General features: G+C 50.7%; 1 protein-coding gene across 1 annotated transcript in view; it reads left to right on the top strand.

The window, feature by feature from the left end:
* Window positions 1-25,105, top strand: part of FBN3 (fibrillin 3) — a 67,212-nt gene that overhangs the window by 26,775 nt on the left and 15,332 nt on the right. Inside the window, exons 30-53 of the mRNA XM_052644404.1 lie at window positions 7-132; window positions 1,709-1,831; window positions 2,023-2,145; window positions 2,833-2,958; window positions 3,080-3,202; window positions 4,048-4,170; window positions 4,467-4,628; window positions 5,583-5,651; window positions 6,511-6,636; window positions 10,555-10,680; window positions 11,055-11,204; window positions 13,739-13,810; window positions 17,318-17,443; window positions 17,724-17,849; window positions 18,283-18,408; window positions 18,755-18,871; window positions 20,148-20,276; window positions 20,925-21,044; window positions 22,145-22,270; window positions 22,958-23,110; window positions 23,276-23,341; window positions 23,559-23,684; window positions 24,424-24,543; window positions 24,671-24,793. Of these exons, the coding sequence (XP_052500364.1) occupies window positions 7-132; window positions 1,709-1,831; window positions 2,023-2,145; window positions 2,833-2,958; window positions 3,080-3,202; window positions 4,048-4,170; window positions 4,467-4,628; window positions 5,583-5,651; window positions 6,511-6,636; window positions 10,555-10,680; window positions 11,055-11,204; window positions 13,739-13,810; window positions 17,318-17,443; window positions 17,724-17,849; window positions 18,283-18,408; window positions 18,755-18,871; window positions 20,148-20,276; window positions 20,925-21,044; window positions 22,145-22,270; window positions 22,958-23,110; window positions 23,276-23,341; window positions 23,559-23,684; window positions 24,424-24,543; window positions 24,671-24,793 (2,907 nt within the window). The remainder of the gene's footprint in view (window positions 1-6; window positions 133-1,708; window positions 1,832-2,022; window positions 2,146-2,832; window positions 2,959-3,079; window positions 3,203-4,047; window positions 4,171-4,466; window positions 4,629-5,582; window positions 5,652-6,510; window positions 6,637-10,554; window positions 10,681-11,054; window positions 11,205-13,738; window positions 13,811-17,317; window positions 17,444-17,723; window positions 17,850-18,282; window positions 18,409-18,754; window positions 18,872-20,147; window positions 20,277-20,924; window positions 21,045-22,144; window positions 22,271-22,957; window positions 23,111-23,275; window positions 23,342-23,558; window positions 23,685-24,423; window positions 24,544-24,670; window positions 24,794-25,105) is intronic.

Raw genomic sequence — 25,105 nt, 5'->3', positions numbered from 1 at the left:
CCATAGACGTGGACGAGTGTGACCTGAACCCCCACATCTGCCTCCATGGGGTCTGCGAGAACACCAGGGGCTCCTTTTTCTGCCACTGCCAGCTGGGTTACATCGTCAGGAAGGGGGCCATGGGCTGCTCCGGTGAGCTGGTGGTCCGTGGAGCAGACGCAGGGGGGCGCCCCCGAGGGACCAGCTCAGGGTCTGTGGGGTCTGCCCCATCCCTTGGGGCAGAGCAAGGCCAGACCTCATTCTTACACATTTCCACTGGTGGGCCCTCGCGCTGAAGCAAAAATAGGATCCGATCACATCCCCATGGGGCTCCCTTGACGGCTGTGCAGGGGGAACTCTGGATCCCTTAGCAGTTCCCAAGGTGTGCAAGCCTGATGGTTTTAAGTGTCACAGCGATGAACATTCAAACATGTCAGTCGTTCATGACCACAGAGCTGGTGCCTCAGAACCACAGATGTCTCCTCTCTATAGAACAGTTCTGGAGGGTAGAGTCTGAGATCATGGTGTCAGAAGGCTTGGTTCCTTCTCAGGGGCCCAGAGGGAGAACTGGCCCTTTCCTCTCTCCTCACCTCTGGTGGTGCCCACGATGCTTGAGCGCATCACTCCAGTCTCCATGTCTGTCATCAGGGGGCTTTCCTCTCTCTGCGTCCAAATTTCCCTCTTCTTGTGAGATCACCGGTCATTGCATTTAGGACCCCCTGTAATCCAGGAGGACCTCATTTCAATTTGGTTACATTTACAAAGACTTGGTTTCCAAAAAAAGGCCACATTCAGAGGTTCTTAGAGTCAGGATTGAAACATGCTTTCTTGGCGGGGAGAACATAATTCTATTTGCCATCATTATGTCGTTATTTCAATGCATACTAGAAGCAAACATTAGAAAACAGAGCATCCAAACCATGATTTCTTAGAGATCGTTGTTATACGTTTTTCTTCTAAAGTACATTCGTGTACGTAAAAATGGGAGACAGCGTAAAGAAACTTTTAGCGAGGACTTCCCCGGTGGTCTAGTGGCTAAGACCATGTCCTTGCTCCCAGTGCAGGGGACCCAGATTCGATCCCTGGTCAGGGTACTAGATCCCACATGCTGCAACTAAGAGTTCGCATGCCACAACGAAGACCTGGTACAGCCAAATAAAATTCTCACAAAGGAAAAACTTTCAGGGAACGGTAGCTCACTCAGGTGGCTGATGAACATTGCAGGGATGATAAGGCTGATGCAAAATTGGCTGAGGGTTAGACACTCTGGTTTAGAAGGAAATCTTGCTTTAGAGGGAGAGTGTGTTCATTAAGACAGTGACTTTTTTTTTGGCTGTGCCATGTTAGTTCCCCAACCAGGGATTGAACCCAAGCCCTTTAGTGAAAGCCGGGAATCCTAACCAAGGACAGTTCCTCTTACTGTCTACCCTGAGTCTCTCACGCTGCCATTTCAGACCATTTCTGGGGCATGCTGGGAGTCATGCCCTGTTGGGTTTGGGGGTTTTTCCTTTTGGGCTCTGGGTGAGGGTGGAAGCTCCTGCAGTGGTGAGGGGGCATTTCTGGGCCCAGTCCGACCCTAGGGAAGGTCTTTCCTTCTGCTCCTGCCCTGAGTCTCCCCACTCCATACCTAAAGCCCTGTTTCTACTAGGCCCAGGCCTCTGGGGGGTCCTCTGTACTCCATCCCATCTCCTGGTCCTGCCCTCCTATGCCTGGGTCCCTCTTCTCTCAGATGTAGATGAATGTCAGCTTGGGGGACACGGCTGTGACAGTCATGCCTCCTGCCTCAACACCCCTGGGAGTTTCAGCTGCAGCTGCCAGCCAGGCTGGGTTGGGGATGGCTTCGAATGCCGTGGTAAGTGGGGGCCAGAGGTCCAGACAGAGAAGCAGAGGTGGGTGGGATGAGTGGGCAGGCTACAGCTGGGCAGAGGTGGCTGGGCTCAGGCATGTCCATGGGGGAGGGTCAGGGTTGGGATTTGGAGGGTCTGCCTTGCCACAGCCCCCCAACTCACACACCTGGGGGACCCTGGGTTCCGTCTCCTGCAGACCTGGATGAATGCGCCTCCAAGGAGCATGGGTGCAGCCCGAGAGCTGACTGCCTCAACGCCCCTGGCTCCTACCGCTGTGCCTGCCGCCTGGGCTTCTCTGGGGATGGCTTCTCCTGTGAAGGTGAGGTCGGGGCGTGGGATGGGAGGGCTGGAGGGGTTCAGAAAGGATGGCCAAGGGGGCTGGATTCCACGGTGCCCACGACTCACACTGATCCACTCACTGCTCTGTGGATGCCAGAAAGGATGTACCTTCAGCGCTTGGGGCCAGAGGCCAGGCCCTGAGTCCCTTATAAGTGAAAGTGAAGTCGCTCAGTCGTGTCCAACTCTTTGCCACCCCATGGACTGTAGCCTACCAGGCTCCTCTGTCCATGAGATTTTCCAGGCAAGAATACTGGAGTGGGTTGCCGTTTCCTTCTCCAGGAGATCTTCCAAACCCAGGGATTGAACCTGGGTCTCCCACACTGTAGGCAGACACTTTATCGTCTGAGCCACCAGGGAAGTCCCTGAGTCCCTTAGGGGCGGTCTTCTCTGGACTCCGAATGCGTGGAGTTTTCTGGGTGTGGAGACAGGAATACTTGCTTCCTATTGGCCCTCCGCCCCAGACTGTGAGCGACCATGTGCCCTGTCCTCTCCCTGGCTCTGACTCAGTCACCTGCCCGTTGAGTCGGGGTCTGAGTCCCCCCGGGCTACTTGCCAGCTCCCTGGAACTCCGGGTGACAGTGAAGGGCTCGAGTGATCAGGGCTGCCTGTCCCCACCACGTGGGTCCTCACCTGCTGACCGCCCGCCCCCTCCTCTGGGTCCCCTTAGACAGGGACGAGTGTGCAGAGAATGTAACCCTTTGCGAGAACGGGCAGTGCCTCAATGTCCCCGGCGGGTACCGCTGCGAGTGCGAGATGGGCTTCAGCCCCACCGAGGACCAGCATGCCTGCCAGGGTGAGGTCTGGGGCGGCCAGGGTGCGGGCAGAGCAGGGGGTCCCTGGAGTCGCTGGCGCTGGGGGCAGCAGAAGCGGGATGCTGGCCGGGCTGTGCTCACCCGGGCTCCGCTCCTCCTCAGACGTGGATGAGTGTGTGCTCGGGAACATCTGTGTGTTCGGGAGCTGTGAGAACCTGCCGGGGATGTTCCGCTGTATCTGCGATGAGGGCTATGAGCTGGACCGCGGTGGTGGCAACTGCACAGGTGTGGGGTCCACGGGGCTCGGGGTGGCAGGCTTGCTCCTTCGATTCCCACAGGTCTTTTCTCACATGTCCTCTGCAGAGTGGAGGGAGTCCTTGTCTGACCCCATCTCCAGTAGTGCCCCTCCCCATTAGCCTTCATCATCATCATCATTTATCATCCCCCAAGTAAATGCAGTGAGTCAGGGAGACGTCCCTGGCAGTCCAGCGGTTAAGATTCTGTGCTTCCACTGCACGGGGCACAAGTTCGATCCCTGGTTGGGGAACTAAGATCTTGCTTCCTGCATGCCAAGCAGCCAAAAGAAAAAAAGGGCGCTGTAAATCAATGAAGTCGAGCTCCCTCCACTCCAACTGTCAGAATGGTCTCCCACCTGTCTATCCCAAATGGGGTCAGCAGACTTTTTCAGTGAAGGGCCAGCCAGTAAATATTTTCCGATTTTTGGCCATACAGTCTCTGCCCTGTAGCTTAGAAACAGACATAGGTGATAAGTGAATGAATGGCTGTGCTTGTGTACCAGTAAAATTTTATTTACACAGACAGATAGGGGGCCGGATTTGACCCACAAGCTGTAGTCTGCCAGCCTAGCTTGAAACATGTTCTCGATATTGGTTTTTGTATGTTAGCTCGTGGACTCTGCTGGCAAAGGCAAACCTCCAGGCCAAGTAGAAAAGAGCAGAGGAAGGCAGGGGTTGCCTGGGACAGGCTACTGTCCCATCAGGCTTTCTTCCTAGGGGCCTTGTCCCTAACACCAGCCCCCAGCAGCCAGGTATTCGACTCCCCAGGAAAAAGGCAGGAGGGAAGTGAGTTGAGAGGGGAGGATCTCTGCTGATGGTGCCCCCACCCCACAGATGTGAATGAGTGTGCAGATCCTGTGAACTGCATCAACGGCCTGTGTGTCAACACCCCCGGCAGCTACCTCTGCAACTGCCCCCAGGATTTTGAGCTGAATCCCAGCGGTGTGGGCTGCGTGGGTAAGTACGCACTCTGCTGCAGGTGGGGTTCTGGGGTCCACATGCTGGATGCCGGCGCCTGCTCCTGATAGACAGGCCCTTGGCCAGAGCAATCGTCCCTGTCTTTTGAAGTGCAGCCTTTGGGCTCTAGGCTGACAGATGCACAGAGTCACACGTGCACACAGACATGTGCACACACGGACATACATAGAGTAATACACAGTTACACATACAAAGAGGTGCAAACACACACACAGAGACACACCCACCCTATTTCTCCCCCACCACTTGCTAACCACCCCTTTCTGCCTGTTTAGATACCCGGGTCGGGAACTGTTTCCTGGACACACAGGATCGAGGGGACGGTGGCATTTCCTGCAGTGCGGAGATCGGGGTTGGCGTCACCCGGGCCTCCTGCTGTTGCTCCCTGGGTCGGGCTTGGGGCAACCCTTGTGAGCTGTGCCCGCTGGCCAACACCAGTGAGTCCCTGAGTGGAGTGGGAGCAGGAGAAGACGAAGACCTAGCCCTGGTCCAAGTTCCCTGAGGGCTTAGGGGGTCATCCCTGCTCAGGGAGGGACCCTGGGAACCAGAAAGGGAGAAGGACTCAGCCTGGGTCACAGCATATTCTCCGCAGTTCATCATCTCGACCTCTCCCCAGAGTCTCCTCTGCCATCTCTTCCTGCAGATTCTTTGTATGTTTACATTTACTTGCCCGCTCAGTCAGTCAGCAAACACTGAGAATTCCTAGGGCATAGGAACCTGGAGAAGGATGAAATACAGCCACTGCACGCTGCCCCTCACCCATAAACCAACAGTCCCTGGACTCGTGAGAGTAGAACTATTCTGAGTCTGTTTGAGACATAGTGATGGCCAAAGAGGAAGCCATGGAGAGGAAGAGGGTAAGGGAAGGCTTCCCAGGAGAGGGACTTGAATGAGGTTTTGAAGAATGAGTAGGAGTTTTCCAGGCAGCATAGAGGGAAGGGTGTGTGGTGCAGTGGGAACGGCACGTGCAAAGTCCTCAGGTGTGGAGCAGGGAGGCATGTGTCTACCTATTCCGGGGCATATGTGTGTGAGGGTAATGTACATGCAAGATCTTCCTTTCATGGGGGAAACTTGTGGTCACATTAGAGTCTGGTTTTGGCTCACAAGAATCCTTCCTCCCTACCCCCAACTACCACCACAAAATCCATCTGCTCACATGTTGAATGTGAACAAGTGTTTACACACACACACAGATACCAGATCCTCCATAATTGTACCAATATTTCTAGGCCCCAGAGGGTGAGGCGGTAAAGGGATATAGTTTCTATGGTAACAGGATCCCAGGCCCATTCTTGAGCCCTTTTTAGGGGACCTCCCTTCCTGTGCTTCCCCTGAGCCTTGCCCAAATGCCTCACCCCACAGTCCCTTACAAGAGCTTCTTTCCCTTGCAGCTGAGTACAGAACCCTGTGCCCAGGGGGTGAGGGCTTCCGGCCTAATTCCATCACTGTCATCCTGGAAGGTGAGTTCCTGGTAGACTATCCATCCATGTACCCACTGATTGAACTTCCTCTCATGTCCCATCACCAAGGAGCAGAGTTGGGCAACTTTGGGGTGGGGGGCAGGTCCTCTCAGCTCTTCCACTTATTGGTTTATTGATTCATCCTTCTATCCAATCCCCATCTACCCATCCATCCATCCCCCATTTACCCATCCATATATCCATTCCTCATCCATCCATCCACCCTTTCTTCTTTCCTTCCTTCCATCCATTCATCCATATATACATAAATGTAAGTACGTGTATCGATCCACTCACCTACCCACCCACCCATCCATCCAGTCATCCTTCTTTTCATCCATCGACCCATTTGCTTATTTGACCCATTCTCTGCTTTTCATATCCACTTATCTACCCATTTATACATCTGTCCTCCCATATCCATCCATCCATCTACGCATTCCTCCTTTCATTTATTTATCCACCTACTCACCCACCTATTCATTCACACTCATGTTCTTGTCCATTCACATTGTTGTTTATTCACTCATCCACTACTTTTCATCTCTATCCACCTACTTACCCACCCACCCCTCCATCTATTCTTCTATCCAAAGTGGATAATGAGATTGGACAATTCCGTCAAGAGGGAGCTTTGTGATGGATAGATGGATGGATGAGAGGATGGACTATCCAATAAAGGGGAAGAGGATGAATTCAGGGTGACATTGACCCGGGAGAGTCTGGGTACAGCTTCTAAATATCCAACAGCTCTTGGGTGTCCTTAAAGAAGCCGGAGGTCCCAGGGGAAGGCATGGGTGTCCCCCAAGTACTCTGCTTGGGTGTAGCTTGCAAGCACAGCTTCCTCACTTCCTGACAGACATTGATGAATGCCAGGAGCTGCCAGGGCTGTGCCAGGGGGGCAACTGTGTCAACACCTTCGGTAGCTTCCAGTGCGAGTGCCCACCCGGCTACCACCTCAATGAGGATACCCGCATCTGCAAGGGTGAGCTTGAGCCCTCTCCTCCCTGCCTGCGTTTCTGCCCAGCCTCACCTCTTCTTCAGGGCCTGGGGGCTCACATGCCCCCTCGAGTCTGCTCACTTGCCTTGCTGCCCAGGGCCCACTGGAAGGGCTGCGCAGGCTTCCTTGGAATGCCCCAATCTACCCTCTGCTTCACTGCTTCTTCCCATCTCCCATTGCCTGACCTCCAGCCTCCTTCCCACTCAGAAATATCTGGCTTTATCGCAGCAGCCATGCCCTTCCTCAGGGCAAAAGCTGACCAAGGCCCAGAGCTAAGAGAGGAAGGAAAAAGACCCCTAAAGAGCAGTCACATCTTTCCTTTAAGCATCCCCTTCACTTGTCTGTTACGGTCCTCTCCTGCATCTTCGTAACAACCAACAGTTAACTGGTGTCTGTGATTCTGTGTCACCATGGAGCTGAGTGTTTGCCGTTCGTTCATTTACCAAAACAGCCTCATGGGGGAGATGTTCCTATTATGACCCCACTTTTCAGATGCAGAAACTAAGGGAGTTAATTAAGTCACTTGAGTGGTGAAAGTGTTAGTCATTCAGTCATGTCCGACTTAGCAACTATAGCCCATCAGTCTCCTCTGTCCATGGGATTCTCCAGGCAAGAATACTGGAATGAGTTACTATTCCCTTCTCCAGGGGATCTTCCTGACCCAGGGATCAAACCCAGTCTCCTGCATTGTAGGTGGATTCTTTACTGTCTGAGCCACAAAACCAGCTAGTAAGTGATCCTTGAGCCTGAGTTATTTTGATACAATGTATCAAATTACTTCCTTTATCCATCCATCTGTCCACCAACCCATTCCTTTTTTTCTTTTCATCAATATTAACTGAGCACCTGCATGCGACCAGACACCAGCATCAGCACACTATGGCAGCAGGCTGTCTGCTCTGAGCAGCGTGCTTCAGTTGCTGTTCAGTCACTCGGTCATATCCCACTTTTTGCAACCCCATGGACTGCAGCACGCCAGGCTTCCCCTGTCCTTCTCTATCTCCCAGAGTCTGCTCAAACTCATGACTATTGAGTCAGTGATGCCATCCAACCATCTCATCCTCTGTTGCCCCCTTGTCCTCCTGCCCTCAGTCTTTTCCAGCATTAGGGTCTTTTCCAATGAGTCAGCTCTTTGCATCATGTAGCCAAAGTATTGGAGCTTCAGCATCAGTCCTTCCAATGAATATTCAGGGTTGATTTCCTTTAGGGTTGACTGGTTTGGTCTCCTTGCTGTCCAAGGGACACTTAAGAGTTTTCTCACGCTTTAGAGACTCAAGGAAATGGTGAAGGCTGGGAGAGATCTAAGCTCAAAAGCCCCTTTGTATGTGTAGGTGGGAGCTGGCAAACCAGAATCAGAACCCAAAATGCTTGAAAAATATTTTATCCCTCCCTGCTTCCCCTACCCCATAGACCATCAAAAGAAAAAGGGAAAACTTCTGTCATCACATATGGCAGTGTGCTGCATTTTTTGACTATCACAGGGTAGGAAGATTTCAACCTGAATGTTGGCCTTGGCTATGGAGCCTTGCAGGGTCAGTTCGTGCCCTTGAGGGCTGCAGTGTTGGAGTACTTTCCAGCTTTCAGGCTCAAGGGCCCTCTACTCCGAAGCCCCCACTCCCCAGCCCTCTCCACTTAGTTTAATGCTCTGCTGTTGCCATCTTGAAATTCTTCATATACTTTGAACAAGGGTTTTCATTTGCACGGGGCAAATTCTATAACCAGTCCTTGTTGAAAATTTTATTTAACTCCTAGAATCACTAAGCCACATGGTGGTTCTGTGTTTGACTTTTTTGAGAAACTGCCAAACTGTTTTCCACAGCAGCTGCACCATTTTGCATTTTCACCAGCAACATACGAGGGTTCCAGTTTCTCCACATTTGTTATCAACACTTGCTATTTTCCATCATTTAAAGTAATATTATCCTAGCGAGTGTGAAGTGGTATCTCATGGTTTTGATTTGTGTTTCCCTAATGAACGGTGGCCAGTTGGAGGGTCTCTTAAGTATAATACTGTTTTACAATTAGACCAGTTCTATAGAAAATAAGGGAAATGGGTAGAAGTAGGATATGTGTTCGGAGAAGGCAATGGCACCCCACTCCAGTACTCTTGCCTGGAAAATCCCGTGGACAGAGGAGCCTGGTAGGCTGCAGTCCATGTGGTCACTAAGAGTCGGACACGACTGAGCAACTTCACTTTCACTTTTCACTTTCATGCATTGGAGAAGGAAATGGCAACCCACTCCGGTGTTCTTGCCTGGAGAATCCCAGGGACGGGGGAGCCTGGCGGGCTGCCGTCTATGGGGTCACACAGGGTCGGACATGACTGAAGTGACTTGGCAGCAGTAGCAGCAGCAGCAATGACTAATGAAGTTGAATACCTTTTCGTGTGCTTATTGGCCATTTGTATATCTTCTTCGGAAAAAATGTCCTTTCAGGTCTTTTGCCCATTTAAGAATTGGGTTGTTTGTCTTTTTGTTGTTGAGTTGTAAGAGTTCTTTATATATGCTGGACAAGACTCCCATCACCTATGTGATCTGCAGAGATTCTCCCATTCTGTGGGTAGTGTTTTACTTTCTTGATAGTGTCATTGATGCACAATAGGTTTAAATTTTTAGGAAATCCAGCTTATCTGGGTTTTTTTGTTTGCTTTTGGGTTTGTGCTTTTGGTGTCATATCTAAGAACCTGTTGCTAAATACAAGGTCTTTAAGGTTTACCTCTGTGTTTTCTTTCAAGGGTTTTATGTGTTAGCTCCCCTGTTTAGGTCTTCTATGTATTTTGAGTTAATTTTTGTGTATGGTGTGAGGTAGGATCCAACTTCATTCTTTTGCAGGTGGAATGACAGTTTTCATTCTGTGGATTCTTTAGTATATCCTATATGTCAGGTTCCCTGGTTTTGCAAGTTTTTGACTGGGTCCCAGAGTTCGTCAAAAGTTAATTTTGTCAGTTTTTGCCCAGCTCCATAGTTGCTTTTTGTGGAGGAATAGAACTTCAACATTCCCTACTCTGCCATTTTTGGAAATGTCACTCCTAGTGAAATAAACTACTGCTTGTTTTTGTGTAGCCCATTAAGAATGCTTTTTACATTTTAAAAAATTATTGGAAAAAACTCAGAGGAAGAAGACTATTTTGAGCCACGTGAAAATGACGTGAAACTCACATTTCAGTGGCCATAAATCAAGTTTTATTAGAGCATAGCATGCTAATTTGTTTACTCATTGTCTATGGCTGTCTACATGCGCTGATGGCAGTGTGAAAAGCTCATCAGAGACCATTATTGCCTGACAACACAAAAAAAAAGCCCTGGTGGCTTAGCGGTAAAGAATCTGCCTGCAATTCAGGAGACGGAAGAGACGTGGGTTTGATCCCTGGGTTGAGAAGATCCCCTGGAGAAGGAAAGGCAACCCACTCCAGTATTCTTGCCTGGAGAATCCCATGGACAGAGGAGCCTGGTGGGCTACATTCCATGGGATCACAAAAGGATCAGACATGACTAAGCAACTAAGCAGCAACTTGCTTTGCAGAAAAAGTTTGCTGCCTCCTGGACTAGGGGGTTGATCTGATTGAGAATCAACTTTTTTCTCTCAAGAATATTTTATTCGAAGGACTCTTGCTTCCTATTGCATCACACTGGGAAGCACGGGATTGCCCCACTCTTGGTGATAATATCATTCATTTGTAAGCTCAGGTCATATTTTTTCTTTTTTCTTAATAGAGCAGGGATCATAGTAAACTGTTTTCCCCACCTAACACCATGCTGTGTCTTTCCACATCACTAAGGTATCTGTGCATTTGAAGCTAATCCTGAAACTAGACTCAAGCATAGTAAAGTTGTTCTGGCAGACTTGTGGTGGGGAGTTATCCAGATGATTCCTGGATATAGACAATTCCTCCCTCCCTTGCAGACATCGACGAATGCTCTGCACACTCAGGCATCTGTGGCCCTGGAACCTGCTACAACACTCTGGGGAACTACACTTGTGTCTGCCCTATGGAATACCTGCAAGTCAACGGTGGCAATAACTGCATGGGTATGAAGTGTGATGATGAGAGAGACCAGTAGTTGTGAAAAAAGCACTAGCCTATGGGAGGGGCTTCTGGAAGTCTCTAACCCTTGGAAGAGTGTGGAGAGGCATGTTTGTTAGGGGAGAGATGAAGGGTGAGTGTATTTGAAATGCTGCTATGCAGCAGTGAACAAGGCTGCAGGGCTCAGGGCTGCCATGAATGGTTGTCCAGGTTGTGCACTGCCCAAGAAAGGTCAACATGTGAATGGCACTCTCCTGTGTGTTGCCTCAGAGAAGTCAAGCCAGTAGTTTTCAAATGGATTTATGAATGAGCTTCTGCCTCTCTGGCTGTCTTCCTCTGGTGTCTCTAACCTACATCCTTCTCCCCAACCCAACTGCAGACATGAGGAAGAGCGTCTGTTTCCGGCATTACAACAGCACGTGTCGGAATGAGCTGGCCTTTAATGTGACCCGGAAGATGTGCTGCTGTTCCTACAACATCGGCCAGGCCTGGAATAGACCCTGTGAGGCCTGCCCGACCCCCGCCAGTCGTGAGTGCCCCTCCCCTGCCTTCTTTCCAGTCTGGCCCTTTTCAGTGCAGTGTTTAAGGCAGCCTGCTGCACTTAGGACTCCTGGATGAGTCTGTTGTTTTGATTAGAGCCAAAGAGCTGAAATTCCATCCCGATCAGTGTATGGGGAAAATCAATACATTCTGATTTTGCAGACTTGTGGAATTCAGGGTGGATCAGTGAGGCTTTCATCTGGGTTAAAGGACCTTGAAGACGCACAGATTATCTGGGGGTGGGGCAGGGTGGTGTCAATGAGTGCGTGGGGCCAAGAGCAAAAAACAGAAGTGGTCAGAGACACCAGGGCCCCATGAACTGGGAAAGTAGAGAGCTCACAGAAGCTCTGGAAAGGATTACAGAAATGTTAGTTGGGATGAAGAAGGGTGTTCCAGGCAGGGGACAGCAGGAGAAAAACCCTAAAAGAAGGACTGAGCAGTGGGGGTGAGCTCTATTAAAAGAATCTATCAGCCAGCTGGGCATCAGAAAGAGCTGCAGGAATGGAGTGCCCACCAGAGAGAGCAGCTGAAGATTAAACTGTGTTGTTGTTCAGTCTCTCAGTCATGTCTGACTCTGAAACCCCATAAGCTGTAGCGCGCCAGCCTCCCCTGTCCTCCACTATCTCCCAGAGTTTGCCCAAACTCGTCCACTGAGTCAGTGATGCCATCCAACCATCTCATCCTCTGTCACCCCCTTCTCCTCCTGCCCTCAATCTTTCCCAGCATCAGGGTCTTTTCCAGTGAGTTGGCTCTTTGCATCAGGTGGCCAAAGTGTTGGAGCTTCAGCATCAGTCATTCCAATGAATGTTCATGGTTGATTTCCTTTAGGATTGACTCGTTTGACAAGCGTATTAATGCTATGGAATGAATGCTTGTGTCCTTCATCCCAGATTTCATATGTTGAAGCCCTAACCCCCAGTGTAATAATAGTGTTTGGAGGTGGCACCTTTGGGAGTTAATTAGGTCATGTGGATGGAGCCCTCTAAATGGGATTAGTGCCCTTATAAGAAGAGACACAGGAGTTGCTCTGCAGCCCGCCAGACTCCTCTGTCCATGGGATTCTCCAGTCAAGAATACTGGAATGGGTAGCCACTCCCTTCTCCAGGGGGTCTTCTTGACCCAGGGACTGAACCCACATCTCCTGCATTGCAGGCAGATTCTCCACCATCTGAGCTACCAGGGAAGCCCCATCATTGCCTTAGAGCTACCCTGATCTAGGATCACATCAGCTTGATTAAATCTGCAAAGGTCCTATTTCCAAAAAGGGTCCCAGAAAGACTGGGTGGACAGGAACTTTGGGGGTGGGCGGGTCATTGTTCAACCCAGCACAGTGGAGTGGGGGGGGTTATTATTGGGTATCTCTGGGTGCCAGACCCTGTTCTGAGATCTAGAAAATAAAAATATGGTAGACCCAAGCTGGGCAGTCTGGGAGGAAACTGCAGACAGCCAAGTCTGGTCATGAGATCGTCAAGAGAGACCAAACCTCACTCATAGATTATGTGGTGGGACTCGGGTACCTGCCTAAATTGTGTGCACCTGAATCTGAGCTGCAGGTCGAATATCGATGAGGCAGAAGTCCATACTAGCCTCAGTGGCCATTATGTTCTCATCATGATGCAGGCAGAAGAGTGAGTGAGGGGCAGGGCAGGGACCTGGGGACAGGGGGCACCAACCTAATGCCTGATCATGTCTGTCAGGTGGGTCCAGGGACACCCACCCACCTGGGGACTGAGGTCAGGTAAGCAAAATCTTAGTGTCCGCAGTGGGATATAATTAGAGTGTGAATTGCCCAGGGACTTCCGAGCTGGCTCAGTGGTAAAGAATCCACCTGCCAATGCAGGAGACATGGGTTCAATCCCTGGGTTGGGAAGATCCCATGAAGGAGGAAATGGCAACCCACTCCAGTATTCTCGCCTGGGAAACCCCATGGACAGAGGAGCCTGGTGGGCTGCAGTTCAGGGGGCTGCAAAGAGTTGGACGTGACTTAGCAACTGAACAACAACAGCAACAACGATTTTCCCAGGGGAGCCAAAGGATAGTATCATCCTCTGACCATGGCCACAGTGAGGAGCTGCCCTGAGTCCTCAAGGCTGAAGCAGACTGTGCTAGGGAACAGCAAAGAGAACAGTCTGTGCAAAGTTGTGGTAGCGTAACAGAGCAGGAATATCCAGATGTGTAATGAAATCAGGGTAACAGGAGGGCAGGAGTTCCTGTTAGCAGGAAGGGGGGACTTGGGGAGAGAGGAAGGTCTGGAGGTCTGGACTGCAGAGTCTGCATTTTATGGTGAGGATGGTAGGGCGTGGCTGGTGGCACTCACAGAGAGAAGAGATGTGCCTGTATGTTGGAAGATCACACGGCACAGGGGCCTGTAACCCTCCCAGTGCTGGTCAGGGTGGAGGGAGTTATCAGAGGCCAGGTGAGCACCAGGCTACAGGGATGGACCAGGTGATCAGAGACAAGAGGAGGGGTCCTCCTAGCAGGGCTGCAGCCCCAGCCCCAACTCCCCTGTTTTCCTTTGCACAGTGGATTACCAGATCCTGTGTGGAAACCAGGTTCCTGGGTTTGTCATCGACATCCACACAGGGAAGCCCCTTGGTGAGTGACCTCCATGCCCCCTTCTCCCCGCTGCCACCGCCTGGAGCCCCCGGTCACTCTGTGCCCCAAGCCCTGCCCCCTCTCTTCCCCTCCCCCACAACACTTTCCCTTCCATTCTCCTCTACCCCACACCCTCGCTCTTCTGTTTCCCTGGGCCAGGAATCCTGCCCCTCAATCCTGCTCCTTTTTTTTTTTAAGGCAGAGAATATTTTTAGTAAATTGTTCATTTTTAAAAATTCTGTTAAAATACCCATAACAGAAAATTGGCCATTTTAACCATTTTTAAGTGTCCAATTCGTAACATTAAATAGATTCACACCACCGTGCAACCATCCCCACCATTCATCTCCAGAACTTTGTCATCTTCCCCTACTGAAACTCTGTTCCCATGAAACACTGACTCCCCAGCCCTTCCCCCAGCTCCTGGGAACCTCCATTCTACCCTCAAACTGTGGTAGAGGTCTGTGGTAGAGGTCCATAATTTATGGAGAACTGTGGTCTCCATCAATTTTACCTCACAGAAACAGAATCATGCAGTATTTGTCCTTTTTGTTTGCTGTTGTTCAGTCACTAAGTTGGGTCCGATTCTTTGCTATCCCATGGACTGCAGCATGCCAGGCTTCCCTGTCCTCCGCTATCTCCTAGAGTTTGCTCAAACTCATGTCCATTGAGTTGGTGATACTACCCAACCACCTCATACTCTGTTGCCCCATCTCCTCCTGCCTTCAGTTTTTCCCACCATCAGAGTATTTTCCAATGAGTCGGCTCTTTGCATCAGATGGCCAAAGTATTGCAGCTTCAGCTTCAGCATCAGTCCTTCCATTGAATCTTCAGGGTTGATTTCCTTCAGGATTTCCTTTAGGATTGACTGGTTGGATCTCCTTGCAGTTCAAGAGACTCTCAAGAGTCTTCTCCAACACCACAGTTTGAAAGCATCAATTCTTTGGCGCTCAGTTTTCTTTATAGTCCAACTCTCACATCCGTACATGACTACTGGAAAAACCATAGCTTTGACTAGATGGACCTTTGTTGGCAAAGTAATGTCTCGCTTTTTAATATGCTGTCTCATAGCCTATCTTCCAAGGAGGAAGCATCTTAATTTCATGGCTGCAGTCACCATCTGCAGTGATTTTGGAGCCCAAGAAAATAAAGTCTGTCACTGTTTCCATTGTTTCCCCATCTATTTGCCATGAAAATCAGTCCTGAATATTCACTGGAAGGACTGATGCTGAAGCTGAAACTCCAATACTTTGGCCACCTGATGAGAAGAACTGAGTCATTGGAAAAGACCCTGATACTGGGAAAGATTGAAGGCGGGAGGAGAAGGGGACGACAGAGGATGAGATGGTTGGATGGCATCACTGACTTAATGGACATGAGTTTGAGTTGGCTCCGGGAGTTGGTGACGGACAGGGAAGCCTGGCGTGCTGTAGTCCATGGGGTCGCAAACAGTCGGACACGACTCAGCGACTGAACTGAACTGAACTTCCTTCAAGATTGACTGGTTTGATCTCCTTGCAATCCACAGGACTCTCAAGAGTCCTTTTATTATATGTCTGGCTTATTTCAGTCAGCATAATGTTCCCAAGATTTACCCATGTTGCAGCATAGATCAAAGTTAAATGAGGTCTTGTACAATGTAAGTTAAATGAGATCTTGTATCTGAATGCCAAATTTCAGTTGTGCGGTATTTAATTGATGAGCCTATTTTCAGTTGTCTTCATCCCATGGATGTATTCTCCTTATTTCTTTTTTTAAAAAATTAAGTAGTTAATTTGGCTGCACTGGGTCTTAGTTGTGGCATGCAGGATCTTTGATCTTTGTTTCAGAGTGCAAGATCATTCCCTGACCAGGGATGGAACCCTGGCCCCTGCACTGGGAGCTTGGAGTCTTAGCCCCTGGACCACCAGGGAAGTCCCTCTCCTTACTTTCAACAACTGGAACAGAGCAGATGAGATCTGATTCTCTTCCAGCCACCCCTTCAAATCTCAGTCTCTTTCCCCCTCTCCCAAGGGTCCAAGGTTGTAAATCAGTCCCCCATGGGTGGACACTTAGGCTGATTCCAGGTTCTTCTTTATAAACAACAGCTTTATTGAGATACAACTCATGCTTTATGCCTGGAGTACTTCTTTCTAGTGCCTTCTTCATGCATTTAAACACATATTGAGGTTCCCCCCATTGAAAATGTATGGCATTGTTTTCTGGGAGTTGGCCATAAATCCTATGCTTTCTCACGTATTGTCTGTAGGACAGTAATTAAAAAAAAAAACAACTTGCTTTTTTTCCCCCAGAAGAGAGACGTGAAGAACCAGCCAGGCTACTACACACAGGACTGCTTCCTTCTATGTCCTGCTTTGTAGTATTCCAAGTGTGGACACATCCCAGGCCATAAGTCAGTTCCCAGTGGATGGACACTTAGGCAGATTCCAGGATCTCATATAAATAAAACAGCTCTCCTGAGATATAATTCACGCACCATACGCTTCACCCATCAAAAGTGCACACTTCAGGGGCTTCCTTGGTGGTCCAGGGGTTAAGGCTCTGTTCTTCCATTGCAGGGGGCATGGGTTTGATCCCTAGTCTAGAAAGCTCCACATGCTATGAGGTGTGGTCAAAGGGAAAACTCAGAGTTGTGCTCCATCACTTCAAGTTTAGAGCATTCCATCACACAAAAAGAAACTCCATCCCTATAAACAATCATTCCTCATTCTCTCTTCCCCCAGCCCCCCAGCAACCACTAGTCTGCTTTCTCTCTCTTTGGATGTGTCTGTTCTGGACATTTCATATAAATGGTATCATATGGTGTTTGTTCTTTGGGGACTGGCTTCTCTCATTAAGCTTCATGTTTTCAAGGTTCAACCACATTGTAGGGAGTGTCAGTGCTTCACCCCTTTTTCAGGCTGAATCATATTCTCTTGTATGAAAAGACCACATTTTTTATGCTTTTTTTTAAATTAGAGGATAATTACTTTACAGTATTGTGGTGGTAAAATAGATAGCCACATTTATTTTTTGACCATGTGGCATGCAGGCTCTTCCCTGGCCAGGGATCCAACCTGTGCCCCCTGTAGTGGGCGCACAGAGTCTTAATGACTGGACTGTCAGGGAAGTCTGGAGAGACCACATTTTGTCATCAGTTCCTCTTTTGACGTTTCTGGTTTCTTGCTAAACGTCATCGCAGGTCCTCTCATGCAACTTCCTGCTGACACATGGGGCTGCTTCACTCCAGAGACCCCAGAATAGCAGGCTTGCACACACACACATATGTGCTGGGTCACAGCCAATGTGCATTTTTGTTGAGAAAGATGCCCTCTCCCCTTCTGCCTTCCCTCTCACATCCTGATTTCTTTCTGCTGTCAGCAGTTCTAGGTTAGCCACAGCAGAATTTTTCAACTGAAGGCTCGCTTGTGGACACACAGGTTCTCCCCAGTGGCACGATCTCTTAGGTCAGGGTCCCCAGACGACGCCAGGGGCTGGGCTGCCCCTGATGGCTGGTGACTTCCCCAGACATCGACGAGTGTGGGGAGATCCCCGCCATCTGTGCCAGCGGCGTCTGCATCAACCAGATCGGGAGCTTCCGCTGCGAGTGCCCTGTGGGCTTCAGCTACAACAGCCTGCTGCTGGTCTGTGAAGGTGCTGCCGCCCCCCTACCCCCACCCCCGCGTGGGGTCCTGGTCCTTCTCCCACCCTGTGCTCTCCGGGCAAGTCATTTAAATTCCATGAATCTCAGTTTCCCTGAGATTCTCTGCCTATGGGGCTAACGCCTTTCCAAGGGGCTCCAGCCCACGTCACCCCGCTCCATGTGGTTCTAGCTGCTTTTGGAAAAACCAGGGGGAGGGGGCTGGATTTAAGGTTTGATTCTGCAGGAAAGATTTTCTTTCACTCCCCCCACCTGGCTGGCTGTACTCCCCAGATGTGGATGAGTGCACCAGCGGGGAGAACCCCTGCCAGCAGAACGCCGACTGCATCAACATCGCTGGCAGCTACCGCTGCAAGTGCGCCCAAGGGTACAAGCTGTCACCAGGCGGGGCTTGCGTGGGTAAGTGGGGACATAGTCGGGAGGTGAGGGAGCAGGACAAAGCCAGACTCTGTCTCCTGCTGGGACTTGGGTAGGGCATGGTCCTGTCCGGACTTTGCTCCTTGGCTGTAGTTTTTTCTTTTTTGGCCATGTCACTTTACATGAGGGACCTTAGTTCTCGGACCAACGATCAAACCTGTGCCCCCAGTGGAAGCGCACAGTCCTAATCGCTGGAGTTGCCACCTTGGCTGTACTTTGGGGTGGGGGTGCCGAGGACATCTGTTAATGGGGGAGTCGTGAGGATGAAATGGGAAGGGAATTGTCTCCCTTGGGGCAACAGCTCACATGCGGAACTTCCCGGCAGGGTCGGGTTCCCCTAATTGCAGCATGTGATGGCTCAGGACATGCTGTGGGTGGGAGCCCTGGGGACACTGTGCTGCCTGCCCTCCCTCAGGACGGAACGAGTGTCGAGAGATCCCGACTCTCTGTAGCCACGGCGACTGCATGGACACAGTGGACAGCTACGTGTGTCTGTGTCACCGTGGCTTCCGGGCCTCAGCAGACCAGACCCTGTGCATGGGTGAGAGCGCCCAGCTGCCCCCGCCTCAATGGCCAGGCCATGAGGAGGCCATGGGTCTATACCTCCCCTGGGGTGGGGCTGGTGCTTCCGCCCATCCTGGTTCATTGACTCACAAGTTTGAGTCCTGGCCCCTGACACCTGGGGTGAATAACTTACTCACCTCCCTGCACCTCAGTTTTCTCATCTGTAAAATGGGGGTAGTAAATAGTACCAGGGATATATTTCCCATCCATGTGGGCAGGGCTGGGTACTGGAGAAGGGGGCTGGGTCCAGTCAGGCGCTCAGTCCCCAAGCTGCCTGTTGCCCTGGGTGAGCTGGCCGGGGGTTGGGGCCTTTGCTCTGGCAGATGTCGACGAGTGTGACCGGCAGCCGTGTGGAAATGGGACCTGCAAGAACATTGTCGGCTCCTACAACTGCCTCTGCTTCCCCGGCTTTGTGGCAACACACAACGGAGATTGCGTGGGTGAGCTGCCCAGCCTCAGTGCACCCCCACTGAAAAGCTGATTCTTGGCTTGAGAGGCACCACCTCTCTGAAATAAAGGATCTCGACCTGGGGATGCCTTCAGTAAAACAACCTCAGGAGATTAAAAACTAGTTAACCACAAAGTTCTCCAAACCCCTGCAGTTGTTAGGTGCCAGGGGTCCCTTCCTAGAGCTTACACTCAGGTTGATAAGAAGGAGATGGCCAATACAGAGAGGAAGGTGAACAGTGAAGGCAAGATGCTGGTAATTTAGTACAGTGGTTCAAAGTGTAGATTACAAGTTCAAGTGGTATGAGTTCAAATCCCAGCTTTGCCATCTGCCAGCTATGCGACCTTAGGCAAGTCACTTAACCTCTCTGTGCTTTACTTTCCTCCTCTGTAAAAAGGAGATTTATAGAATAATAGTACCTACCTATCTTAATATCAGATCAAATTGACTTCTGGACAAAGAATATTACCAGAAATAGAGTCAGTGTATGTATTAAAAGGAGTCAGTTCTCTGAGAAGACATAACAATCATAAATGTTTATGCAGGTAATAATGAGCTTCAAAAGATAGGAAGTAAAAATTGACAGAACTAAAAATGAAATAGACAAACTCACAGTTATGGTTAGAGACCTCAACTCTCCTCCCTCAGTAATAGAGGAAAAGTAGAAGATCAGTAAGAATATAAAACACCTCAACAGTACTATGAGCCACCTAGACCCAAATGATATTTATGGAACATCCCAGAATATACATTATTCCTAGGTGTACATGAACATTCACCAGGAAAGATCATATTCTGGGCCATAAAACAAATAGTTTTGTTTTGTTTTTTAATCGAGGTTACACAAGGTAGGTTCTCAGAATGTAAGGGAATTAAACTATTGTAGTCAGTCACAAAAAGATCTCCAGAAAATCCCTAAGTATTTGGAAATTAAGCAATGTACTCCTAAAGAACCCATAGATAAAAGAAGAAATCATAAGGAAAATTAGAAAACATTTTGAATTAAATGAAAAGAAAATACAACATAAAATTTGTGGGATGCAGCTAAGGCAGGACCTATGGGCAAATTCACAGCATTACAATGCTCATATTAGAAAATACTGGTGTCTGCCTCATAGGATAGTTGGAGAGTTAATACACAACTGGCATGTAAGTGCTCAATAAATTGAAGTCACAGCCGTGAAGTCAATTTTTTGAATAGAAGTGCAAGGGAGGCTCAGAGCCTTAGGCTCTGTGGGTAACCCTGCTGGCCCATCTTCCCTCTGCAGACATGGATGAGTGCTCCACCATGATGGGGCAGGTGTGCCGATTTGGCCAGTGCCTCAACACGGTTGGCTCCTTCCACTGCCTCTGCAAGGATGGCTTTGAGCTCACAAGTGATGGGAAGAACTGCATAGGTGAGTATCACAATGGTGTGTGTGTGTGTTAGCCACTCAGTCATGTCTGACTCTTTGCGGCCCCATAGACGGTAGCCCACTAGTCTCTGTTCGTGGAATTCTCCAGGCAAGAATACTGGAGTGGGTTGCCATTCCTTCACCATGGTGCTGAAGCCATCTCAGCCAGCCCCTGCTCCAAGCTGACCTGCAGTTGGCACTTTTGAGGGGCATGACTCCATTTCATAACCATACATTTATTTTAAGGTATAAAAAGAGACAGAACCAGCACACCACACCCATGTTTTCGCCAGGTTTGTGGTTTAGAGAATGATTGTCTTTAAAATCCAAGTTTTATGATGTATGGAATAATAAAGGAGCTGCATGGATGACATGGAAAGCATGAAAGGGGTCTGCAAGTGGCTTGAGATTAGGAACTTCACTCCCCCTTCCCCTGGACAACACCTGGCTCCAGTTATAACCCCCACCAGGACCCAGAATACTCTTCTCCAGATGTCTTTATTTTCCCAAGGCTCAGCCCTTCCTCTGGATCCAGGAGGGGTTGTCTAGGGGCCCTCGGCCATTATGCTGTGACCATAGGTGCTGGTCTCAGCCCCAGGCGAGTCCCTGCCCCCCAGCTAGTGCTGAGACCCCTCCTCCTCCTCTCCATAGACACCAACGAGTGTCTCAGCCTTCCAGGAACCTGCCTGCCAGGCACTTGCCAGAACCTTGAGGGCTCCTTCCGCTGCATCTGTCCCCCCGGCTTCCAGGTGCAGAATGACCGTTGTGTCGGTGAGTATCTGCCCTCACCTCCCAGCTCTGGGGCCGGGGGGTGGGCTCCTCTGGGCCTCTGTTCCTCCATGTGTAAAATGGGAATGCCAGCTGGACTGGTGGTGAGTGAAAAGATGCATTTAGGGGACTACCTCAAAGAGTCGGACATGACTGAGTGACTGAACTGAACTGAACTGAACTGAACTGAATTTGGTAGTCCAGTGGTATAGAGTCCTCGCTTCCAACTCAGGGGACGTGGATTCGAACCCTGGTCAGGGAGCTAGGATCCCACATGCCTGTGATGCAGCCAAAAATTAAAAAATAAAACCGAATCACACACACACACAAGATGCCCTTAGCACAGTGCTCAATGCAGCTCCACACACTTCTATTGTTATTAAGATGCTCTCTCTCTGGGGCCCTCAGGCTTCCTCATGAATCCCATGAAATGGGCATGGGTGTGGGTCTCACTGGCCCAAACATGGAATTCCTCACTTGATGAGTGGTGATCGAGGACTGGTCTGACCTGAGCTCTGGTATTATTCCACACCTGGGTGACTTGTATATTCCATGTTAATCTGGAGCAGTCTGGCCTGACCACCATTCATTCACTTGGATTAGGCTTGTGCAACCTGGGCTAACCTGGGCCAGTCTGGCCTGAGCAGATGGACTAGTCTAGTATAATGTGAGCCAGCTCCATCCAGCACAGGCTAATGTTACCCAGTCTTGGTTGGTGGTGGTTTAGTCACTCAGGCATGTCTGACTCTTTGCAAACCCATGAACTGTAGCTCCCCTGTCCATGGGATTTCCCAGGCAAGAATACTGCAGTAGGTTACCATTCCCTTCTTCAGGGGACCAGTCTTGGTTAGCTCTGTACAAAGTTAGTCTCTAATGATGAACTTCTCCTGACCATGACCTCTACCTTGGAGATGAAAGACACACACACACACTGCCTACCTGGTACTCTGGCTCATCCTGAGCCCTGGGGACCCCACCCCGCAACAGTCTCTGGATCCTCCCGGGCTGGGCCCCCCTCCATCTGCCCCTCCCAGCAGCTGACTCTGCCCCACAAGTGGAGGGCCTGCTGCGTCCCCCCTCACTTCATGTCCCTGCCCCTCCAGACATCGACGAGTGCTCCGAAGAGCCCAACCTGTGCCTTTTTGGCACCTGTACCAACAGCGCCGGAAGCTTCAACTGCCTCTGCCCGCCTGACTTTGTCCTGTCTGACAACGGGCACCGTTGCTTTGGTGAGTCTGGAGCCAGGGAGCACTCAGGCTGAGGGAAGAGGTGGGAGGTGGGGTGGGGGAAGAGCTACATCACCCAAAAAGGGGGCTTGCAGTTTCTTGTGTGGGTCTCCAAGAGCCTTGTCCAGTGTGGGCTAGCCTCACCTGGGTTGAGCTGGTCTCTTCTCTCCCAGGTTAGGGCAACTCAACAAGTATTTGTCATTCTGGGAACCAGTGGTGAGCCAAACCCCTCAGTCTGTCTGTAAAGCCGAATCATGAAGGCTCAGGCTAGGGAATGGCATCAGTAATGAGAATTTGGGGTCTGAAGTCTGGGGTCCTCTGGCTCTTTGGAATGAATTGTTTTGCCTCTCCAAGAAGGGGATTCTGACCCAAAAATTATGTGGCTAGGTTTGACCATTCTGCCAACTTGGGATGACTCCCACAACTGTGAATGTGGGGTGTTGCTGGAAAAGATTCTCAGATTCTGTGAATGTGGGGTGTTCCTGGAAAGGAATCTCAGATTCTCAGCAAAAGCCCCGGGACTGACCCTCATTGGCTCAGGGTGGGTCACATGTTCGTCCCTGAACCAATCACCATGGAGTGATCCTGAACTGTTCTTATTGGCTGCTGGTAGGGTCAGGACCACCCCATTCACAAGAACTGGGGGTGGCTGGCCCTTCTAGCAGTTTCCCTGGGGAATCACCCCCACAGACACACGGCAGAGTTTCTGCTTCACCCATTTCGAGGCCGGAAAGTGCTCAGTACCCAAAGCTTTCAACACCACCAAGGCCCGGTGCTGTTGTAGCCAGAGGCCCGGCGAGGGCTGGAATGACCCCTGCGAGCTGTGTCCCCAGGAAGGCAGTGGTGAGGGCTCCCCCTGCCCAGTCTCCCTGGTCCTTCCTGCCTGCCCCCTGCCCCTCCCCTGTCTGCTCTCCTTCCATTCTTCCTCCAGCCTTCCCCGCACACAGGGGATGCTGGGGACTGCACCTGGCCACAGACCCTCACCTCCCTTCCCCTCTTGGTGTCCAGTCGCCTTTCAGGAGCTGTGTCCCTTTGGCCACGGGGCAGTCCCAGGCCCAGATGACTCCAGGGAAGGTGAGCCTCTCACCCATGTGCTGAGAGCCCCTGAGGCCACAGCAGCCTCCTGCATTCCTGCTCAGCCCTGTCTGAGCTCTACCCTGGTTCCTCAGTCTCAGGTTCCCTCCTTGACCCATGGGTGGCCCTGGACACCCCCCCACCTCCTTGAAGGGAAGGAAGAGACCCTGACTGTGCCCAGGGCGTGACAGAGGCCTGCAACCCCTGCCGCTTGCAGATGTAAACGAGTGTGCGGAGACCCCTGGCATCTGCACTAATGGCCTTTGCGTCAACACCGATGGCTCATTCCGCTGCGAGTGTCCCCTTGGTTACAGCCTGGACTTCACGGGTGTCAGCTGCGTGGGTGAGGGACTAGCCCACCCCAGCTTGCTTCCCAGGAAAGGAAGGAGCTGGGGAGGGCACATGCCACCCTAGGGAGCATCCAGCCTCTCAGCTGCTATCACTCTGCCCACCCACATGTCCATCTCACCAATGTTTACTCACTCGTTCACTCATTCCTTTACTCATTCACGCATTTGCAGTTATTCATTTATTTACTCTTTCACCTATTCACTTTTTCACACATTCTCACACTTATTCATTCATTCATTTACTCGCTCATTCATTTACGTACTCTCTTGCTCATTCATTCACTAGCTTACTAGCTCATTCGTTTACTTTCTCATTTACTCATTCACCTATTTTTAAAGCTTTTACTATTTATTTGTTTTTCATATTTATTTGATTGGCTGCATCAGGTCTTAGCTGTGGCACGCAGGATCTTAGTTAAAGTGTGTGAGCGTGTGAACTTTGTTGCATGTGAACTCAGTTGCAGCATGTGGGATCTAGTTCCCTGACCAGGCATGGAACCCGGGTCCCCTGCAGTGGGAGTGCAGAGTCTTAGCCACCAGGCCACCAGGAAGTCCCTCATTCATGTATTCACGTATTCACTTACCGCATGCTTCTGCCCTGAGTCCAGCCCTGAAGGTGCAGCAGATCTAGCCCTGTCCAGTCTGTAGACACTCAGCAGGAGGCAGACAGGATTATGTCAACGGTGGGGGCTCCCTGAAGGCCCTGCCCACCCCCTTACCTCCCCACCGCAGACACAGATGAGTGCTCCATCGGGCACCCCTGTGGGGGAGGCACCTGCACCAATGTCATAGGAGGCTTCGAATGTGCCTGTGCAGACGGCTTCGAACCTGGTCCCATGATGACCTGCGAGGGTAAGGCTCGGCCTGCCCAGACCCCGGGCTGTGAAACGGAAGCTGGGGGCGGGGGCTGACCTGAGAAAGGGAGAGGAGGTCCTGCAGGCAGACCCCACCCACCCGGCACCTCCACTGGCCTTTCCAGACATTGATGAGTGCTCCCTGAACCCCCTGCTCTGCGCCTTCCGCTGCCACAACACCGAGGGCTCCTACGCGTGCACCTGTCCAGTCGGCTATGCGTTACGAGAGGATGGGGCCATGTGCCGAGGTAGGACCCGCACAGGCAGGCAGCGGATGGCAGGGCGCTGGGGCTCAGCCATACCTCGGTCCCGAGAGAAAATGAAGAAATAAGAGCTGTGCCTCCAAGAGTGGGAATGAGTACTAAGTGATAAAGTGATGGGAGAGCTGAGACAAGTGAGGGTGCAATGGGTGCTCTTTTGTGAGGGATGGTTTTGTATTTTTATGAAAGGGGAGCATCTCCTCAGTCTAACAGAACAGGACTGTGGCTCTGAAGGGCTCTCTGGTGGTGACTGGACATGCCCTGAATGGGCTAGCACAGTGGGGACAGTGACTGTTCCCT

This window comes from Budorcas taxicolor, chromosome 7 (assembly GCF_023091745.1).
Source record: "Budorcas taxicolor isolate Tak-1 chromosome 7, Takin1.1, whole genome shotgun sequence".
Classification (NCBI taxonomy): domain Eukaryota; kingdom Metazoa; phylum Chordata; class Mammalia; order Artiodactyla; family Bovidae; genus Budorcas; species Budorcas taxicolor.
Note: the sequence above shows the minus strand (reverse complement) of the source record. Positions and strands in the feature narration are given on the sequence as shown.